The following is a 22632-nucleotide window of genomic DNA, read 5'->3' as shown; positions in this document are numbered from 1 at the left end:
GGATCAATTGTGGTATATGAATGTTAAGGAATATTATTGTTCTGTAAGAAATGACCAGCAGGATGAATACAGAGAGGCTTGGAGAGACTTACATCAACCGATGCTGAGTGAAATGAGCAGAACCAGGACATTATTATATACTTCAACAACAATACTGTATGAGGATATATTCTGATGGAAGTGGCTATCTTCAACAATGAGAGGATCCAAAGTAATGATAGAACCAGCTATACCCAGTGAAAGAAAACTGGGAAATGAGTATGGACCACAACATAGCATTTCTACACTTTCTACTATTGTTTGCTTGCATTTTTGTTTTTCTTCTTAGGTTATTTTTACCTTCTTTCTAAATCCAATTTTTCTTGTGCAGCAAGATAACTATATAAATATGTATACATATATTGTATTTAACATATACTTTAACATATTTAACATATATGGGACTACCTGCCATCTAGGGGAGGGGATGGAGGGAAGGAAGGGAAAAGTTGGAACAGAAGTTTTTGCATAGGTCAATGTTGAAAAATTACTCATGCATATGTTTTGTCAATAAAAAGCTATAATAAAAGAATTACAGTTATCTTCTGTAAAGTTCTGTTGTCTCCAGAGACTGCCGATCTCTGGGAGGAGATCTGCTGTCTCCACTCAATCTCTCGGCCACCAACGCTAACCTAGAGTAGAGACTTCTCTTCCTCCAGAGAGCCGCCCCAGGTCTGGCCCAGACAAGACTCTCCCCTTGCTCAATGGTGTCTTCTTTTATCCTCCCAGAGGATAGGCATGTAATAACTCAAGGGCTTGTGGGAAGATTACTTCTACCAATGAACTTGCTCCTCCTAACCATGTAAGCTCCTCCCCAAGAGTTCACAAGGGTAAAACTCCCCTAAAGGCCGGAACTAAGTACCAACTTAGCACTTAGTAAGAACCTATCATCTCATTATCTCATTAGCACTTACTAAGAACCTAACAATCTTCTTCCCACATAGGGATGTAAGCTGTTCAGCTTCATTGAGTCCTGTAAGTTTTCTTTTCCTCCTCCTTTTTTGATGTGGGTTAGTCAGTATCACCATCATTAGCCTTACTTGGCAAAGCAAAAGAGAAAAGAAAGAAACAAACAAAGAAAAGAAAAAGTTTTCCTTTCAGGAGGCTTCCTGCCTTTTTTTTGCCATCCTAGCTCTGTCCCACAAGTATGTCACACTTTAAGGATTTTCATTCAAAGAAAAATTATTCTTAAATATAACCTTCTTTTAGGTGGCTGAGTTATATGAAGAACTGAAAAATCGAATCACACAATTCAACATGTGTGTTGATACTCAGAGACCTGTGATGGACCATGAATATGTCTATAAACAGCGATTTATCCTGCAGGTATTTGGACATCCCATTTTTGTCCTCTTTTTCTCAGGGATATTGTGAGCCTCAAGTGAGATATAAATGTAAAGCATTTTGCAAACCTTAAAGCAGTATATATAATTCCTTGGTGTTTTTTTTTTTTAACTGTAGTTACTAGACATACAGCTTTGTTATTAAGCAGTGTGTAAGAGTGTGCTGATATTTTAATAAGTAAAAGGTCAATGTATGCATACATACTTAACAGTTTATTAAGTTTAACAAAACAGGTCAAATTCTGGTTTGTAGTGACTGTTGATTGCTGATATATTAAAGTATTCACCTTAGGCTCTGGCTCCAGCACAGTCCTGCTTTCTGTCTTATTATGGTGTTGAAGGAGCTCATAACCCTTTTCCTTGCCCTTTAGATATGACCATAAAAGAGATTGAATGTAGAATATTTTTAGAGAAGACTGACAGCTGGTAAGCTAGTAAAGCTGGTCAATAATTGAATCATCAAGCACTTATTCAGCATTTACTGATTTTCACACATTGTGCTAAATGCTGGAAATACAACGAAAGGCAAAAACAGTCCTGCACTAAAAAAATTACACTTAATAAAGAAATTTTTATGGCTTAGAGTATCCTATAACTGAAAGGTTAATTTCAGGACTGTTTTGGGGGTCAGTTTATCTACCTGTCCATATTTCTGTCAAATTCTTGTTTGTTTTTTAGGTAAAGTATTTGGGGAGGGGTAATTAATCAAATACTCAATATGGTATCTAATGGTAAATACTTTTTTTTGATATCTGTAAAATCCTGAAATTTCAGAGAGGGTGGAGATTTCAGAGGCATTAAGCAGCACTAGATTAAGGAAGCTTGACCACATGGGATCTTTGGAAATGTTCCATTATTGGAGTATTTTCTAGAAGAAAAAAGGTAGTTACTTTCTCTTCATGATGTCTGAGGCCTATGACATCTTTTTAGAAGTTTGATTTTAAGAGGTGGGTATCTAGGAATTTGACATAACACAACAATGGGAAAAGGTCACATTTTAGAGAAAGCATTGATTGAAAATTAAACAATTTAAAATTGGGTAAGAATATCTTAAAGATGATACCTTTATAAAAGTGCTTCTTAGAAATAAATGGAAGAGGCTTTTTTCTTATTTTGAGTATCTCTATTCTGTAAACAGGAACATTATCTAAAAAGGAAGAAAGAGGGGGGTCCTTTCCTGTAATAATTATTGATTTAATGGGATAGGAGCTGGGTTTTTGCTATTGTTTTTATTCCCCTCAGTTCCACAATAAAATGCCTCAAATTCTAGGGAATGATGATATATATTTGGATATTATTACATGCTTAATTATTTATTTTATTTTGGTAATTCCTTTTAATTTCAAAAGCCAAAGACCTTTATTTTCAATTTAAGAAGTATGAAGCTTTGTTTCAATGGTAAAAATTCTAAATTTTAATAGAATATTTGTAAAATTCAAGGAATAGATTAAAAAATGCTAGTTATTTCTTATGTTTGACTAAAGGAAATCTCTCTCTCTCTCTCTCTCTCTCTTTTTTTTTTTTTTTTTAAGGTTGTATTGGCTGGTGCTTTCTACCCAAATTACTTTACTTTTGGACAACCTGATGAGGAAATGGCAATAAGGGAGCTTGCTGGCAAAGATCCTAAAACAACTGTAGTGGTAGGTTAATGTTCAAAATAGCCTTCAGTATACCCAGCAATAAATGAGTAAGAATAATATTGACATGTTTCCTGAAATAATTAGGTATCATTTTTGTTTTAAAATAAATAGGTGACTGTAGTTTATTAAAAGGCTGTTTTTCCCCTTTTCACATTTGCTGGATTGTAACAGTAACATAATTTCCTTTTGTAAATATCCTGGTTTCTAAAGATGTCAATTACAATGCCTAACCTATGTACTTTCCATTAAAAATCAGCCTTTGAGTCAGCTTTTAGAAAAAGGCACTTAAGAATATTTAGTATAAAATTTTCTTGATAGGATAGTAAATAGAAGGCTGGCCTGGTAGTCAGGAAGACTAACTTCAGGTCTAGCCTCAAGCCTTGTTTGTACTCTAACCTTAACCTACCTTCTAGAATTATTGTCAGTCTAAAATGAGTTAATATTTGTAAAGCAGTGCTACAGTGTGACTTTCCCTTTCCCCAGCTTGTGACTAATTTTGCCACATATCACATAAAAAGAGTTGACTTAAGTCCTCTGTTCTATTAATAATCCATTTATTTTATTCTGTTGGATAATAATCAATTTTTCAGAGTAATTTTGGACTGTAAGCACATATCTTTTGCCTTTTGGAATATTGTATTCCAAAATCTTTTTATATAATAAAAATTTCTTGTTGTATCCTTGACTATGGCTCCTTGGTACTTGAATTTCTTTTGGATGCTTGTCCCAAATCTTTTGCTTCTCTCCTTCTCCTAACTCTTGGGAATCTTTGCTTTGAATAACACTTTTTAACTGTCTCCAAGAAAACTCCACAGCAGTTTCTAACTATCCCTATTCCTGGGTAGAGGTAATCATTCTGAAGTTTGACTGTTCAGTGTATCAGAGTTATCTTTTTTTCCTTCTGTTTACCATAACTAAACCCTGTAAGAATCGCCTTTCTCTCTTCTCTCCCTGGATATCTCTATCTGAATAGACAGCACATTATCCAGAATTCTAATTCCTTGACCCAATATATGCCTCATTTTCTTTGCTGATTGTCTAATTGGTCTGAGATTTTGTATAAGTTGATATTTGTAATATTTTTGATGATGAATTTGGCTATGATATTTGAAGATAATTTTGGGATTCCTTTTTGGAGGTGATTGATGGATTCTATCTTTACATTATTTTCTTGCTTTTATTGATCTGAAGCAGTTCCATTTATGATTTCTTTTAAGAGTCCACATTGTATTTATTTCTCATGGTTTTCAGGGATTCTTATTTGTCTTTGATAATGTTTTCTAGATTATTTGCTTTTGATATATATTAAATTATCTGTGTTCTTTAGTCTTTTGGTTTTGCTCTAGTATTTTTTGCTGTTTCATGTTGTTACTGTTTTCTGTTCAGTGTATTCTGGTTTTCTGAGCATTTATTTTTTGGATTAATTTTATTACTTTATCTTCTAAGTTAATCTTACAATTCTTGTTTTCCAAGCTTTTATTTTAATTTGTTTTCTCTTAGTTTATTTCTCCTAGGTATTCACATCATCTTTGTGGAAAAAACATTTTCCTTTTGCATAATGGCATGCCACTTTTAGAAAGCTACTTCTTTTTCAGAGATCTCTATATGTACAATAATTTGTTTTGTTTTTTGTTTTTTTTTTATTTTCAAAATATATGTTAAAGATAGTTTTCACCATTCTTCCTTGCAAAGCCTTGTATTCCAAAATTTTCTCCTTCCTTTCCCTCTTACTCTCTCCCTTAGACAGCAAGTAATTCAATATAGTAATCCAATAGTATCTTCTATACATAGTTATACATTTATCATGCTGCCTAAGAAAAATCAGATCAAAAAGGGAAAAATGAGAAAGAAAACAAAATGCAAGCAACAACAAAAAAGGTGAGAATATTATATTATGATCCACATTTATCCCCATAGTCCTCCCTCTAGGTGCAGATGGTTCTATCACAAGTCTATTGGAATTGACCTGAATCACCTCATTATTAAAAAGAGGTACATCATCACATAATCTTGTTGCTGTTCTACAATAATTTTAAATGCTGGTTGGTGTTGCCATCTTTTTAGCTTTAGTTTCTGAGTAGAGACTTTGGAACGAATGCCAGGCTCTGCCCTATTTGTTTTTTGAATGGGGTGGTTGTTCCTGCCTGGAACTGTATTGTATTGACCACTACCTCCCAAGATTATGCCTCCTTGGATCCTTAAGAATGAGTTCTGGATCTTTATGGCTTCTTATTGCATTTTAGGACAGAGTGCTTGTGATCTCAGTGTTCTTGTGCCTGGGCTGTATTAATCTTGACTGCTGCCATGCCCACTCTGGTGTCTGTCCTTTCTTGGAAAGCCTTTGGCTCTTACTAGCTCTTGCACAATCTTGAAAGCTTATCTTTGGTCTCTTGCTAGTTAAACTGGAAGGCCTCTGGCCTTTCCCATTGCTTGTTAACTTTTTGGTTGATGTGGTGCTGCTGATAGTTGTTGGCTCAAGGCCCTTCACCATCTTGATTGCTCTTCTGCATTCTTCTTGTTGTTGCTGCTGTTACAATTCTGAGATGGCAGAAGTATTTTATTGTGGTTTCTTATTGGGTTTCCTGATCATTATTTGATGGAATTTCAAGTTTTGCACAAAGTTGGTGGTCTGGTTCTGGTTGGGCATCCATCTTAAAGGGAAATCTATACCCAGATTGGATTTTTCATTGATTTAGTTGAAGTATCTGAGCCTTTTGATTATATTAATTGGTATGAGGGCAGAACTTATCCATCCATTCATTTTTAAATAGAATTTTAAGATTTTTCTACACTCGTGTCCAACTTTTGCCAATTCACCATCATAATTTAGATGCTTGGCATTTTATTTTTTGATTACCAGACCACACATGTAGCATTTAGAATTTGGGTTTGATCTTACAATTAAAGTGAAACAAACCAATGAAGAATCAGACAATAAAATATGAAAAAAGTTAAAGGAACTAAAATTATCTAGTTTGGACAAAAGAAATTTCTGAGAGTTTTGAATAATAATAGTCTTTAATTATTATATGACAACTCATAATTTGAAAAAAGTAACCAACTTTTCATCATTGATACCAGGTTAGTCATAATCTTTTCCCCTCATATTAATTTGAGTAAAAGATAGTTTTTCTGACTGAGAATTATTCAACACAGATTATTTACTAATGGAAGTTGTATAATGTTACTCTTTGGCATATTTTAAAATATTTAATATTAAATATGAATATGTATTAGGGTAATGCTTAAACATGAGGAATCTAGGTTAGACATGCCTTCTGGTCACCAAAATTAGTAGTAATAATATATACAACAATACAGAAGATATCTATGTAGCAAAAAAGGTTTAAAGTTTATAAAACTTTTGCCATAGGTTTAAAGAGACCCTACTAAGCAGTGTCAAAAGCTCATGGTAGTGACTTAAATAAATTTTTTTCCTAATTGAAATTCTATAGACTCAAAGAGAATTCTGAATACTTTCTACTTCAGAGTCAAAATTTCCTTTAATTTTTCCTTTATAAAAATGTAACAAGTAAAATTTTCTTATCTAAATTATTTTGAAGATGTTTTTAAGTTTAGTCTATTTTTGAATTTTTATTGTGTTAGAATTGTGGAACTTCTTTAAGGCAAAAATGAACTTTTCTTAGTGGACAACTTAATTTATAATTTTTAATTTGATTTTAATTTTTTTTTTAAATCCCTATTGAATAAACTTTTCCCCATGGAACCTGAGAATAAACTTTCAATTTATTTTTAAGTTTTTTAAATATTCAGTACCATGTGCCCTGCACTTAGTAGGTATTTAATTAATGTTAGTGAATTGTTGAATGAAAAAAATCATCTGTGGTAAATTTTAAAAGAAGGTGTCATTTATGTTTTAAACAGCTGAAGCATATTCCTCCATATGGATTTATCTACTACAAACAACTTCAGTCTCTCTTTAGGCAATGTGGTCAAGTAAAATCCATTGTATTTGATGGTACAAAGTAAGTAGTATTTTATTTTTGTCATTCATGGCATAGTTATATGGGGAAATAATAGTTATATATAGAAATATGTAACAATATAGGAAAATAAAGAAGATTCACTGATCCTGAATCTTATAATAGTGGGGACAACTTTGATGCATTAACCTTGACACAGAACATTTATTTAGAAGACCAGTGCAAATAAGTTGTGGTGTTCTGTCTTTGTCTCATTCCTTTTATTGGAAAAATAGCCAGTATTTGTTTTCTCTCACAATCTTGAATAACCTGAACATTGATGAAGAAGCCACTTTTTTTTTTTTTTTTTTTTTTTTTTTTCTTTTCAAAATGGATGTTTACTTATGTACAGTAAGGCAATTTGTTGGCTGAAATCTTAAGTAAATGTTTCATTTTACATATAGGAATGCCTTTCAGCTATGAAGAAGCCACTTTTTAATGTCTTGGGCTTCTTGTTCCCAGCAAGTGATGAACAATAAACATTTGTTAAATTCTTATTGCTAGCCAAGTCACTGGGCTAAATAAGCCCTGTTAATACAAATGAAAATAGAAAGATAGTCTCACTTCTCAAGGAGATTATAATTTAAAAATGGAAAAATACACATAAAATGAAACTAAAAGGGAGAATGGAAAGAACACACCCTGAATGCATCCTTACTCCAGTGGAAATCCTAGGAGGATCACTCCTGTTTTACCTAGAGGGAGTTCCCTGAAGAAGAGCTTGCAGTTTGGTGTAAAGGGTAGTTCACAGAGCAGCAAAGAGGTGAAGAATGATGAGTTCCATAGACAGCAGTCATATAAAGTCTTAAAAAATGATTGGCCTCTTTTCTAACTTTATTCTACTTAAATCCATTTACTGTGAATTGTTACTGTCATACCTTATGTTTTTGCTTCCTATATCTGGGAAGAAAAAGCATTTTAGGCTCATTTTATTGGATCTGACACTGGTATAGTACTTCAAGCTGGCAAAAGCAGTGACAATATCGTGTAGTAAATTTTCGGACTTAACACTCATAACACTCAGAAGAAATGAGTTCAAGTTACAATTTTACCATTTATTTGCTATGCAGCCATGAACAGGTCTTTTTACTTTGCTGGGTCTCAATTTACAAAACTGTAAAATGTTAGACTAGGTTATTTTTATAGTCTCATCATGCACATGATCATATTTGATCACATAATCTCAGAATTGGAAGTCAATGTGAATTTTAAATGAAAACAATCAATACAATAAGATTGAGATCTTTAATCAGGGTAGGTGAGTTGTAATTAGAGTGCCCCACAGCAAGTACTCAAAATGGGGAGCTGGGAACAGGGTTTATATGGGGTACCAAGACAGAGAATGACTGAGCTTCAGGTGGGAGGGGTTTTAGATAGCTCACCACTTCCTTATGTAAGTTGTTTTATATAACAAGCAAAAGTCTTTAAAGAGATCCTGGCAATCCTGGATACTGGATCTTTTATCCTAAAGAAATCATAAAAAGGGAAAAGGACCTACATGTGCAAAAATGTTTGTAGCAGCTCTTTTTGTGGTGGCAAAGAATTGGAAAATGAGTAGATGCCGTCAATTAGCAAATGGCTGAATAAGTTATGGTTTATGAATGTAATAAAACATTATTGTTCTGTAAGAAATGATAAATAGGCTGATTTTAGAAAAGCCTGGAAAGATTTACCTAAACTGATGTTGAATGAAGCAAGTAGAACCAGGAAAATATTGTACACAGCAACAAAATTGTGTGATAATCCATGGATAGACTTGATTCTTCTCAGCAATTCAGTGATCCAAAGCATTTCCAATAAATAAACTGGATGGAAAACACCATAACTGAATTAAATCAGTAAATCAGATTTGTCTTTTTTTTTCCTTCTCTCTCTCTCTCTCTCTCTCTCTCTCTCCCTCTCCCTCTCCCTCTCCCTCTCCCTCTCCCTCTCCCTCTCCCTCTCCCTCTCCCTCTCCCTCTCCCTCTCCCTCTCCCTCTCCCTCTCCCTCTCCCTCTCCCTCTCCCTCTCCCTCTCCCTCTCCCTCTCCCTCTCCCTCTCCCTCTCCCTCTCCCTCTCCCTCTCCCTCTCCCTCTCCCTCTCCCTCTCCCTCTCCCTCTCCCTCTCCCTCTCCCTCTCCCTCTCCCTCTCCCTCTCCCTCTCCCTCTCCCTCTCCCTCTCCCTCTCCCTCTCCCTCTCCCTCTCCCTCTCCCTCTCCCTCTCCCTCTCCCTCTCCCTCTCCCTCTCCCTCTCCCTCTCCCTCTCCCTCTCCCTCTCCCTCTCCCTCTCTCTCTCTCTCTCTCTCTCTCTCTCTCTCTCTCTCTCTTTTTTTATCATGTTATCCCTTTCCTGATTTTTCTCCCCCAACATGACTTATATGGAAATATATTTAAAAATGAATGTACATATATGTACAATCTTAAAATGTACCTAAAAATGAATATTTTTTTTAAAAAGCCTGGCAGTCTAGGGGGGAGGGTTGAAGTGGATTACTTTGGGAGATCAATGTAATAATCAGAGACTGGAAGTGACTGTGTCTGGTCACCCTTAGGTATTTTATTGGCCTGGGAAAGGTGAGTGGTGGTTCAGTCCATTCTTAGGTAATTGTGTTTTTCAGACCTCTAAGGCTCCTTTGTAGCTTTGATTATTAACAGTTATTGCCTTGATAGCAGTCCTTTCCTTGAATTAAACCTAATCTTGCAATTTCAATCCATTGGTTCCTAGTTCTATAATCTGGGGTCAAGCAGAACAAAGTCCTGCATAGATTTTATACAGATAGTGTGGCATAGTGGATAGATGCCATTTTGAGTCAGAAAGATCTGAGTTCAAATTTTGACTTAAGACATAACCCCTTAATCCTACTACACTGAGAATATGACTCAAGGGTGGCAGGAGATGAGAATTATAAGACCTTTATTAATAATTTTTACTTACATCCCACAAGTAATTCAAGATGTAGTACTTTGAATTTATTTAAATAAAAGATCTCATTTTAACAGCAAAGACTTAATAAGAACTTAAGTTGTAATTCTTTCTTGATACCAGGTCTTAGCAGAAACCCTCTACTACCTTAGCTTTCTGTGAGACTAAATCAACAACTTCGTCTATGAATGAAAGATTTTTTTTTTTTAACATAAACTCTTAACATTTTAAAATGTTTTGGGAAGTAGGAAGTGTATGGTAGTGGAAAGAACCTCGAACTAGAAGACAAAACAAATGGGCTCTGTCCTGGTTCAGGCATTTACTAGTGTTCTAGGAGATCTTTGGCTTTCTTTTAGACTCTGCATTGACATATTATAATGAAGTAATGGAGGTAAAAATATTGTAAACCCATCTGAAAGAACCAAAGGTCAAGAATTTCAAGGGAGTTCATGAAAAAGAAATGCAAATGAAGGTAGCCTAGCCTACCAGACCTAGAATTGTATAATAAAGCAGCAGTCATCAAAACCATTTTGTATTGGCTAAGAAATAGAGTAGGTTAGGTTCATGAGGCACAAGTTAATGACTATAGTTATCTAGTGTTTGATAAGCCCAAAGACCCCAACTTCTGGGATAAGAATTCACCATTTGAAAAAAAATTGCTGAGAAAATTAGAAAATAAAATGGCAGAAATTAGGCATTGACCAATAACCAACACCCTATACCAATATAAAATTAAAATGGGATCATGATTTAGGTATAAAAAGTGATACTATAAGCAAATTAGAAGAACAAAGGATAGTCTCTCAGATTTGTGAAGAAGAAAAGAATTTGTGGCCAAAGTAGAACTAGAATACATTTTGAAACGCAAAATGGATAATTTTGATTGTTAAGTTAAAAGGTTTCTGTACAATCAAAACCAATGCAGACAAGATTAGAAGAGAAGCAATAAATTGGGGGGAAATTTTTACATCCAAGAATTCTGATAAAGGCCTCATTTCTATAACATATAGAGAATTGATTCAAATTTATAAAATTACAAACCATTTTCCAGTTGATAAATTGTCAAAGGATATGAAGAGATAATTTTCAGATGAGGAAATTCTCTAAATCACTATTGATCTGAGAAATGCAAATCAAGATAACTCTGAGGTACCACTACACCTCAGATTGGCTAAGATGACAAGAAAAGATAATGATAAATGTTGGAGAGGACATGGGGAAAATGGGACACTGATAAATTGTTGGTGCAGTTGTAAATCCAACCATTCTGGAGAGCAATATGGAACTATGCTTAACGAGTTATCAAAATGTGCATACTCTTTGATCTAATAGTGTTTCTACTGAGACTGTATCCCAAAGAGATCACAATAAAGGGAAAAGACCCCCATATATGCAAAAAATGTTTGTAGCAACCCTTTCTGTGGTGGCAAGAAAATTGGAAACTGAGTGGATGCCCATCAATTAGAGCATTGGCTAAATAAATTAATGGTATATGAATGTTATGGAATATTATTGTTCTGTAAGGAACCATCTGTAGTAAAGCACCAGCCCTGAAGTCAGGAGGACCTGAATTCAAATGTAGCTTCAAACACTTAACACACTTCCTAGCTGTGTGATCCTGGGCAAGTCACTTAACCCCAATTGCCTCAGGGGAAAAAAAAGAAAAAAAAAAAAAGAAAAGAAACTATCAGTAGGATGATTTCAGGTCTGGAGAGACTTACATTAATTGATTCTAAGTGAAGTGAGTAGAACCAAGAGAACATTGTACACGGCCGCAACAAAATATGCAATGAACAATTCTGGTGAACATGGCTCTTTTCAGCAACAAGGTGATTCATGCTAATTCCAATAAACTTGTGATGGAGAGAGCCATCTGTACCCAGAGAGAAGACTGTGGGGACTGCCTGTAGATCACAATATAATTGTTTGCTTGTTTTTTGTTTTCTTTCTCAATTTTTTTTCCCTTTTTGGTCTGATTTTCTTGTGCAGCACGATAATTGTGGAAATATGTGTAAAAAACAATTGCATATGTTTAACATGTATTGCTGTCTAGGGGAGAGGGTGAGGGAAATGAGGAAAATTTTGGAACACAAGGTTTTGCAAGGAAGAATCTTGAAAACTATTTTTGTATATAATTCAAAAACAAAAACAGAAAGAAAAAAGAAAATAGTGTAGATTCAATTTAGATGTGTACCTGATAGTCCAGAAACATAGAATACATAAAGTAGAGAAATATACAAGAATTATAAATTCAGTAAGATCTCACTGTAAATATATATATATATATATGTATATATATATATTTATATTTGTTGTATTTTTAGGCACTTAACTCCTTTCCCTTCCTCCTCCACTTCAGTACATGCTAGTAATGTGTTATAGAATGAAACATTCCTGTGAGTTTCAGAAAGATTGATTAGGGAATAGAACTGATCTGGAATGATGTTATTACATATAGTTAATACTTTTTTGAATAAATAATTATTTTTCTTTTTATTTGGGAATAGGGCATTTGTAGAATTTTCTCGTAATCCAACAGAAAGATTTAAAACTCTTCCTGCTGTATATATGGCAATTAAAATGTCTCAGCTAAAAGTTTCACTTGAACTCAATGTTCATGCTGGAGAAGAAATCGAAGGCAAAGTACAAGGAGGAACAGTTACAAAGCTGAGGAACACAAGGTAAAAGTGGTGACACATTTTTCTTTCTTCCAGCTTGTTAATTTTCATATTATAAGGCCATTTGATGTGATGGATCGTATGCTCAGAGGGCCTGAGTTAGAATTCAGAATTTGGTACTTCAAACCCCTGGAACAATAGGCAGTTTTCGTTTAGTGTCTCAGAACCCCCAGTTTCCTTATATATAAACTGAGAAGGGTTGTTAGGGTTATATGAGTTAAAGTCTGAAGTTTCTTTTTTGCTATAAGTCCTGTGTTGTGTTATCAGTAGAAGTTAACCTACCCCCCCCCCTCTCTCTCTCTCTCTCTCTCTCTCTCTCTCTCTCTCTCTCTCTCTCTCTCTCTCTCTCTCTCTCTCTCTTCTCTCTCTCTCTCTCTCTCTCTCTCTCTCTCTCTCTCTCTCTCTCTCTCTCTCTCTCTCTCTCTTTCCCTTCCTCCCACACACTCTCTTGCCTTGAACTTGAAACTTTCTTAAATGCATATATAGGCTTCATAAAGAACTTGGGGGGGGGGGAGTCTCATCTTTCTTTAAAACTATCTGGTTTTAGATTTACTTCCAAGCATTCTTCACATTGCATCAGTTGATCATGGCTGTCCTTGAGCTGTGAGAAGGTTCTTTCTCATTTTTTGCCATCCAGTGATAGAAAATTATTTATAATGAACATCAGCGTGGTCTACTGATAACTTTTAAGTCAAAAGATCCAGATATGAATTCTCCTTTAGATTCTCCATTTGTAAAATGAATATAAGAATACTTGAACTAGAGTTCTTATGAAGAGAGCCCTTTGAAAACCTTAAAAGTTTCTCTCCAAACTTCATTTCCTTTTTTAACAGGGTTACTAACTTGGAAGTGATGAGAATGCTGAATTTATTAATTATAATGGAACAGATGCAGAGAGGTGGACTGGATAATATTATTCAAATAAATGGTTTATAACTGGTTATAAATGACTGATTTAATATGTTCACTATCAGTGTGGAAGGAAATTGGCAGAAAAATGCCTCCAGGGATATGTATTTGTCCCTTTGCTATTTAATATATTCACCAGTAGCTTAGATGAATGCATATATGGCATGTTTATTAAATTTATGGATGGCACTGAGCATTGAAGAATAATTAATACATTTTATCCTGAATATAGCAGAGTCAAGATCTTGTCAGACCATAAGTTTGTACTTAATCTAAGAATTTAGTAAAGTTAAGCATAAAGTCTTATCTAGAGGTATGCTGGAGTCAGATCTAACCAGCCAGTGAAAGTCCATTTAATTTTCAATGTGAGCATTCACACCTCAGAAATAATACATTATTTTGTCTTTTATTGTTAATGCAAAAAAGTGTGTACACATTTTCCCCCTAAAGAGCTCAGTTGTTAATATCAGCCTTTTTCCAGTTTAGTCAAGAAAAACAAGTTATATCCATGGGTTTCTTCCTGCTAAAAATGGCAGACATGTATGTATAGGGAGCGTAGTTAGAACTGAGGTTGGGGTGGGCATAGGCAGCAGGGATTATAAAGATAATATAAGAAAGGGTGATGGTATAATGCCATAGTGGTCTAATCAAGTTATATTGAGACAAAAATCATAGGCAGGGCGGGGTAGTGATAATTGCATAGTGATTTTCAGAAGGTCATATCAGATTTAGTCACTAATTTGAGCCAGTCAGAGTTTGTTCTGTAGCATAGCAGTGGGAGTTCCAGGTTCAGAAAGCAAATATTGCAATGAATTTCTGATGTACTTAGCTTAATAAATGTTCAATTTATCTTTTGCTTGGCTGATTCTGATTCCAGGGTCAATCTGGCTTCCTCTGGATAGCAGGGGAGTTTGAGTAAATGAAGAATGAAGGTGGTTAGTAAAAATCATTAACAGTTTCCATTTCATATTAAATATATACCGGCACACTCCTATATTGTTCTATAAACATTTCTTGATCTCAGTGGGAGTTCATGGAATGAAGTCATTACTATACTGTAAACCTGGTGTCTAATAATAATAATAATAAAGATAACTGATATTTACATATCACTTTAAAATTTTCAAAATGCTTTATATCCATTTCCTTTGAACCTTACAAACACATTCTCCAATCTTACCCTTAAATTTCAAAAACATTAATTTCCCAATTATAGGATGAGAAAGACATGATTAAGTCACAGAAGCCTTGAGGACTTCAGATTTTAATGGATCGAAGTCTCAATATGAGTCAAGCTAAGTGATATAGTCACCCACAAAACTATGAGATACTGTGAATAAGACGGTGATACTTCCCTTCTTTTCCATCTTAGTTATACCTATCTGGAGAATTATTAGGTTATACCTAATCTGAAGAATTGTGTTTAATTCACCTTGTCACTTTATAAAGTGCATAGATAAGCTAGAAAGCAAACAGAAAATCACATCCAGGATGTGTAAAAGATCTTGAGTTTGTTGTATGAGGATCATTTAAGCAAAATGAAAGTGTTTATCCTGAAAAAGTGAAGACTCAGGAAGAACTTGATTGTTGTGCTCAAATATTTAATTAACTGTCTTGTAGAAAATGGATATAATTCTGTTTGGTCTCAAAAGGGAGAACTAGTAGCAATGAAACCTGCAGAAATGCAAATGTACACTCTATATAGTAGCAAATAGTATACAACTAGACTGTATGAGTTACCTTAATGGTTACCTCTAGAAGTATGTTTTCTGTTCCTGAAGATATTCAGGCAGAGGTTATGATTACATATCAGTATGTTATAGTGAGAAATATTTTTGATTTAAGTTTGTCTATTAATTTATTACTGAGCCATTATAAAGCCTTGAAAGGGAATATTCGCAGAAGATATATAATTAGTAAGATCAGAAATCTCAAATATTAATCAAGATTGCAGTGAATGGCTGTGATCTAGGGTCCAGATATTTTAAGAAATCTATTTTCCCATTGGCATAGATCTCATGCAGTTTACAGTTTCCCATTCTTTCATATATTCTCTGTAGAGAATTCACCAGGATCAGAGGACTAATATAATTCTTTAGCATATCTCAAATATCAACATAGCACTTAAGCTGCCCACTTGTTAAATCATGCTCTTCTTTTTGTAACTGGTCAATCAACAAACATTTAAGGGGATATTGCATGTCAAAACTGTGCTAAACACCAGGGATAAGGAGAAAAAAAAACAGTCCCTATTCTTAATGAACAGCTAAATGGAAGAGACAGTAATGCTAACAACCATATAACAAACAAGATATAGACTTGATAAATTGGATAATAGATGGAAATACAAATAGTAAGGGGGATTGGGTAAGGTGTCTTGTGGGAAACCTTTAAAGTGGGATCTAAACTAAGACTTGAGGGAAGTCGAGAGGTGGAAATGTGGACAGAGAATATTCCAGTTATGGGTGAAGAGCCTTGTGTGGAACAGAGAATAGGAGGAGGGGCTTAATTAAGTCAGGCACTTCTTGGAATATTTTTAATGTTTTCCAATAAATATAATTTTATAGTATTCTTGGTTTTTTATATATTGTATTTGGGATCACTGAATTTGAATTCCAAATTTCCTACCAAGTTATTTTTATAATCCTCAGCAAACTATTTAGCTTCTCTGAGCCTCATTTTTCTTCTATGTAAAAGGAATGTGGTTGGGATAGATGACCACTAAGGTTCCTTCAGAATCTGGATTTGAGGCTTTGACAAGAAGCACAACAATGGTTGTTAATAATTAGTTCTAATTGTAGGACAAGCACCTATTTAAGAGTAGATTACCTTTGTCTTTTTTTTTTTCCCCTGAGGCTGGGATTAAGTGACTTGCCCAGGGTCACACAGCTAGGAAGTGTTAAGTGTCTGAGACCAGATTTGAACTCGGGTCCTCCTGAATTCAAGGCTGGTGCTCTATCCACTGCGCCACCTAGCCGCCCCAAGAGTAGGTTAACTTTGAAATCTAATTGGCTTACTCTCTAACTAAAAGGCATGATCGTTAGAAATAAGCTTTTTTTTTTTTTTTTTTTTTTTTTTTTTTTTAATTTTCTGAATTTAATTTTACAAAATAAAGATTTCAGGCATGCCACTTAAATGTGCCTACTGGGCACGCAGCTTAATTGTTGAATATCATGTATCATATTTCTTTTTCAAATTCCTGCACAAGGGTCTTGTCTTGATGTGGCAAAAATGGTTTATTTGGCGATCTTCTAATGTTGCTTTCTGAAAGAATTTATTTAGATTTCTGTGACTCATCCTGGGGTTTTTTGACAAAGAAACTAAAGTTTAAATAATTCAAATGCCATGAATTTTATAATTTAGCATTAATATGTGACTTTGAATTAAGATATTACATTTCATATTTGTATATAGAATATAATGATAATTTAAAGCACATGAAAATGACTTGTGTAACATTACTTTAAAAAAGGTTATGTATTTATTTAGAGTGAACGTGGACTTCCAGAAGCAGACAATTGATACTATGCAGATCTCATTAGATGCTCTAGAGCAGTCACAAGCAATTACAAGCCTGCTCTTAACTATTGATGTCACTGAGGTATGAGAAATTGGGCTGAGAAGACTGTATTTTTCCTTTAAGTTGAATTGAATCAACTGTATTGAAAACTGTATATTTTATTAGAAGCTCTAGATTCTAATTAAGTTTGCTAGTGGTCAGTATATAATATGATATAGTTCACTCTGATTTAATATTATTTCAAAGGGTAATGTTATGTTATTGTTGTGAATACTTTATCCAAATATATAGAGCATAACTATTTCCCTTTAGGTGATTGTCTACTTATTTTTGAATTGTAAAATGTTTGAGCTGTTAGTGAAGCTGATAATTCATGTATTTTCAATATTTTTTTATATTTGAGTCTTTAAAATACAATTTTAGTTAAGTAAAAGATAATGATATATGAAATTTTGTGATTTAAAAAGCCTTTTGACCATTTGGTTTGGTAGAGAAATTACATTGTTTCCTTTTTTTTTTTCTTAAAAGGTTGTAGAAGTTGGTCACTTCTGGGGTTATAGGATTGATGAAAAGAACACAAATATTCTGAAAAAGCTAACAGTTGAAATAAACCAGTTGAAATTGGTGCCTTTGCCAATTCGTCCTTATCCTGATTTAGTTTGTCTGGCACCATTTGCTAATTTGAATAAAGAAACCTACTTTAGAGCTCAAATCCTATATGTTTCTGGAAATTCTGCTGAGGTATGTTATTCACTAATAGAGCTTAATAAGATAAATGAGACAAGATTTTTACATTGGTAAAAACCTTTTTTGATACATATTAAAGGTGGGAAATAATGTTATTAGAAAACGATGTTAGTAAAATTAGATTGATTGTTCTTGGTAACTCACTAAAGGAAGGTACTCAATGTAGGGAATCTATATTTACTTAGATCTATTATGTTTAATCACTGAATTACTGTTGTCACAATTCTGTATTATTATATTACAAATTCTTTTTGATCCTGAATTTATAGTCTTTTGATGACTTATTTCTACTTACCCTTCTGTTTCTGATTCTTTATTGTCTAGGTCTTTTTTGTAGATTATGGTAATAGATCACATGTAAGCCTAGATCTTTTAATGGAAATCCCTTGCCATCTTCTAGAGCTTCCATTTCAGGTAAGGTGAAAAGAGGAATGACTTTCTAACTTCCTTTTCCCTCTACAGATATAAAAAATCCCTCAAATATGTTTTCTTATACTACTTATCTCTCAGCAAAAGGTTTGGAGATTGTCAAATATAAGTATTAATTTTCTATCCATAGTCTCAACTCTTCAGCTTAATGGTCATGTTTCTTATGTTTCTTACTATGATATAGGGAAGCATCAGACACTTTTTTTTCATTACTATATTATTATAATCTACTATTAAAATCCCTTTTTTTTGGTGACATCTCTCAAGTCAAAGGATTTATTGACTCTGAACTTACTTTATGATTTTGGGCAAATCATGTCATTTTTTTTAAACCTCAGGGTTTTTTGTTTTTGTTTTTGTATAAATTGAGAAAATTCGATCAGATGATCTCTGAAGTTCCTTATAACTCTGATATATGAGCCAGTGATTCTTAAAAATCTTCAGAGATTCTTATGTCTTCAGAGATAGTATAGCTATGCCTGGCAGTTTCTAACCAAATTAAAAAAGCTTATGGAGTACAAGCCTAATGATGAATGTTTTCTGTCATTTAAGGACCTACCTTGTTAATTAACAAGAGGTTCATCACCAAAAGGTTGACTACCAAATGATGTTTTGGAAGTGGGGCATAGTTATTCAGGAAACTAAACCTTGGAAGGATTGGGATAGAGAGAGGCTGTATCCATGTCAATGAAATCATTAATCTCTTAAAAGAAACATAAATATACACAGTATTAATATAAGTTTAGAAATGAAATGTGAAATCCTGTCTTATCTCTGCATTTTCTTTTATGCAAATGCTTTTAAATACACTTGTGTAGTCAAGGAGTCAGATATACAGTAAAAAAGGTCATATATCTTTTGAGATGATCAATAGGTGAAGTTTTGTATATTCTTAAACTAAGCCTTTTTAGGGCAGAGAAAGAATTTTCATTTTCTTGATATCTATGTCCAGCATCAGTATAAGACTTCAATAAATGTTTGCCAAATAATTGAATTTATAAAATGTTGTTGCCCCTATATCTGTCTTGTAGGCTCTGGAATTCAAGATATGTAAGATGCGTCCTTCTGCCAAGTCTCTTGTATGTGGAGAACACTGGAGTTATGGGGCCAGCCAAAGGTTTGCTGCTTTAGTCAATGGCTGTGCTCTTATAGTGAAAGTATATTCAGTTGTACACAGTGTTCTGCATGTGGATGTGTATCGTTACTCTGGAATTAAAGAAGTGGTCAACATTCGGGATGTGCTTATCAAAGAATGCTATGCTGAATTAGCAGAAGAATCTTATGAATCAAAAGTAGGTAAATTTTTATAAGGAATTTTGCTTAACTGGATGACATGGCATAATTCATACTGACTTCAATGGGACTCTGGTGCTGTCTAGAAAGGAACAACAAAATTGGGTGGTAGACAGAGGCTAAGAGGGCCTGCCTCTTTAATTTAAATGATAATGGAAATCTGAAGATTCAAAAATATTGAAACTTTTCTGGGGCGGGAAGTAGAGGGGAGAAATCCAAGAAGTATGATATTGAATTACTCTAATTAAGAGAGATATATATAATAGGAAAACTATATCTATAGCATTCTTGTGATCAACCAGCTTAGAGATACTTGTCAAAGAAGAGTTAAATTACTGTGGTATGCCTACAAATCCAAACACTTAACCAAAGGATGCTGGCTCTTTGGGATCACCACTTCCTTTTCTTGTTCTTTATTGTCCTTTGAATGATACTTTCCAGGACTTTTTCAGGAATTGTAGTTAAGCTTACTGGTCTGTGGTTTGTTACCTCTGCTTAATTTTTCTTTTTTTGAAAATATGAAAAACCTCTACCCATATTCAGTCCTATGTTATTTTTCTTGGATACTGTGATCTTTTCTTTTAAATTTCTAGTGATATCTTTTGTTTTTATATCACCTTCATTTTAAAAAATATATTTCCTTTCCCTACCTATTGGGCCAATAAATTTTTTTAAAGGAAGGGGAAGGTTGTGTAGCAAAACTAGGCAATACTTCAGTCATACCTGATGGCACATATTATGTTCTACACCCATAAGAAACTTCTCTCTTTGCAAAGAGCAAAGGAAGCTGCATTTTTTCATCTCTTCTCCAGGGCTGGATTAGGTTATTATAATTAGATAATACTTAAGTTTCTTTTATGTTTTATGTTACTTATGTTATTTTCATTGTATATGTTGTTTTCCTAGTCCTGTATCAGGTCAGTTCCCATGTTTCTTTGAATTCTTCATATTTGTTATTTCTTGCAGATAGAAATTGATATTCATGTACCACAGTTTATTTAGTCATTCCCCAGTGGGTGGGCATCCATTTTTTAAGCTACTACAAAAGAATGCCACTGTGAATATTCTGAAGTACATATATACATATATATCAAACCTTTCTTTCTGATTTTTGACCTCCTTTGCCAGGTCTTTGGTGCCCCAAATGTAGATCATTGAAACCTTATGACTTTAATTCACCAAGGGAGCTAACTAGGTACTTTCTTACTCCTCCTAATGTATCTTGGGTATCAACTTCTTATTACAATTTTTTGTTCTAATGTCTCCAGATCAGAGTTGCTTTTCCTCGGATGAGATTCTTCCCTTCTCCCTCTCTTTCACATTTTTTTCCTCCAATTACATATATCATAATTGTAGACTATGATGAATAACGAGTAGAACATTGAACTTGAAGTTAGGAATACCTGAGTTTAGATCTTGTTTCATATATATATGTTTCATATAAATTGTATGACTCTCATCAAAACCATTTGGTGTACTGGCTAAGAAATAGAGAAATCAATCAGTGGAATAGGTTAGGTCCACAGGACAAAATAGTCAGTGACTATAATAATCTAGTGTCAAAGACCCCAGCTACTGGGATAAGAATTTGCTTTTTGACAAATAATGCTAGGAAAAGTGGAAATTAGTATGACAGAAACTAGTCATTGACCCACACCTAACACTCTATACCAAGATAAGATTGAAATGGGTTCATGATTTAGGCATAAAGAATGAGATCATAAATAGATTAGAGGAACAGAGAATAGTCTACCTCTCAGACCTGTGGAGGAGGAAGGAATTTATGATCAGAGGAGAATTAGAGATCATTATTGATCACAAAATAGAAGATTTTGATTACATCAAACTAAAAAGTTTCTGTACAAACAATACTAATGCAAACAAGATTAGAAGGGAAGTAACAAATTGGGAAAATATTTTTAAAAGGAAAGGTTCTGACAAAGGTCTCATTTCCAAAATATATAGAGAACTGACCCTGATTTATAGGAAACCAAACCATTCTCCAATTGATAAATGGTCAAGGGATATGAACAGACAATTCTCAGATGATGAAATTGAAATTATTTCCACTCATATGAAAGAGTGTTCCAAATCACTACTGATCAGAGAAATGCAAATTAAGACAACTCTGAGATACCACTATACACCTGTCAGATTGGCTAAGATGACAGGAACAAATAATGATGAATGTTGGAGGGCATGTGGGAAAACTGGGACACTGATACGTTGTTGGTGGAGTTGTGAAAGAATCCAGCCATTCTGGAGAGCAATTTGGAACTATGCTCAAAAAGTTGTCAAACTGTGCATACCCTTTGATCCAGCAGTACTACTATTGGGCTTATATCCCAAAGAAATACTAAAGAGTGGAAAGGGACCTGTATGTGCCAAAATGTTTGTGGCGCTCTTTTTGTTGTAGCTAGAAACTGGAAGTTGAATGGATGTCCATCAATTGGAGAATGGTTGGGTAAATTGTGGTATATGAAGATTATGGAATATTATTGCTCTGTAAGAAATGACCAGCAGGAGGAATACAGAGAGGCCTGGAGAGACTTACATCAACTGATGCTGAGTGAAATGAGCAGAACCAGAAGATCACTGTACACTTCAACAACAATACTGTATGAGGATGTATTCTGATGGAAGTGGAAATCTTCAACATAAAGAAGATCCAACTCACTTCCAGTTGATCAATGATGGACAGAAATAACTATACCCAGAGAAGGAACACTGGGAAGTGAATGTAAATTGTTAGCACTACTGTCTATGTACCCAGGTTACTTATACCTTCGGAAGCTAATAATTAATGTGCAACAAGAAAATGGTATTTACACACATATATTGTATCTAGGTTATATTGTAACACATGTAAAATGTATGGGATTACCTGCCATCGGGGGGAGGGAGTGGAGGGAGGGGATAATTTGGAAAAATGAATTAAAAAAAAAAGAATGATATTATAAGCAAATTAGAAGAACAAAAGGATAGCTTACCTCTGAGAGCTATGGAGAAGGAAGGAATTTGTGGTCAAAGAAGAACTGAAGTACATTATTGAACACAAAATAAATAACTATGATTATATTGTTAAAAAGTGTTTGTACAAACAAAACCAATGCAGACAAGATTAGAAGGGGAAGTAGTAAACTGAAAAAA

The 22632-nt window shown here is 34.1% G+C and overlaps 1 protein-coding gene across 1 annotated transcript in view; it reads left to right on the top strand.

Annotated features, from left to right (window-relative positions):
- Positions 1–22632, top strand: part of LOC141556655 (ATP-dependent RNA helicase TDRD9-like) — a 174297-nt gene that overhangs the window by 131300 nt on the left and 20365 nt on the right. Inside the window, 8 exon segments of the mRNA XM_074291121.1 lie at positions 1249–1365; positions 2915–3022; positions 6908–7008; positions 12414–12587; positions 16983–17094; positions 17542–17754; positions 18085–18174; positions 19221–19481. Coding sequence (XP_074147222.1) covers positions 1249–1365; positions 2915–3022; positions 6908–7008; positions 12414–12587; positions 16983–17094; positions 17542–17754; positions 18085–18174; positions 19221–19481 — 1176 coding nt within the window.

Source organism: Sminthopsis crassicaudata, chromosome 2 (assembly GCF_048593235.1).
Source record: "Sminthopsis crassicaudata isolate SCR6 chromosome 2, ASM4859323v1, whole genome shotgun sequence".
In the NCBI taxonomy this organism is placed as follows: domain Eukaryota; kingdom Metazoa; phylum Chordata; class Mammalia; order Dasyuromorphia; family Dasyuridae; genus Sminthopsis; species Sminthopsis crassicaudata.
The sequence above is the reverse complement of the archived record's forward strand: the minus strand, read 5'-3'. Positions and strand labels throughout refer to the sequence as shown.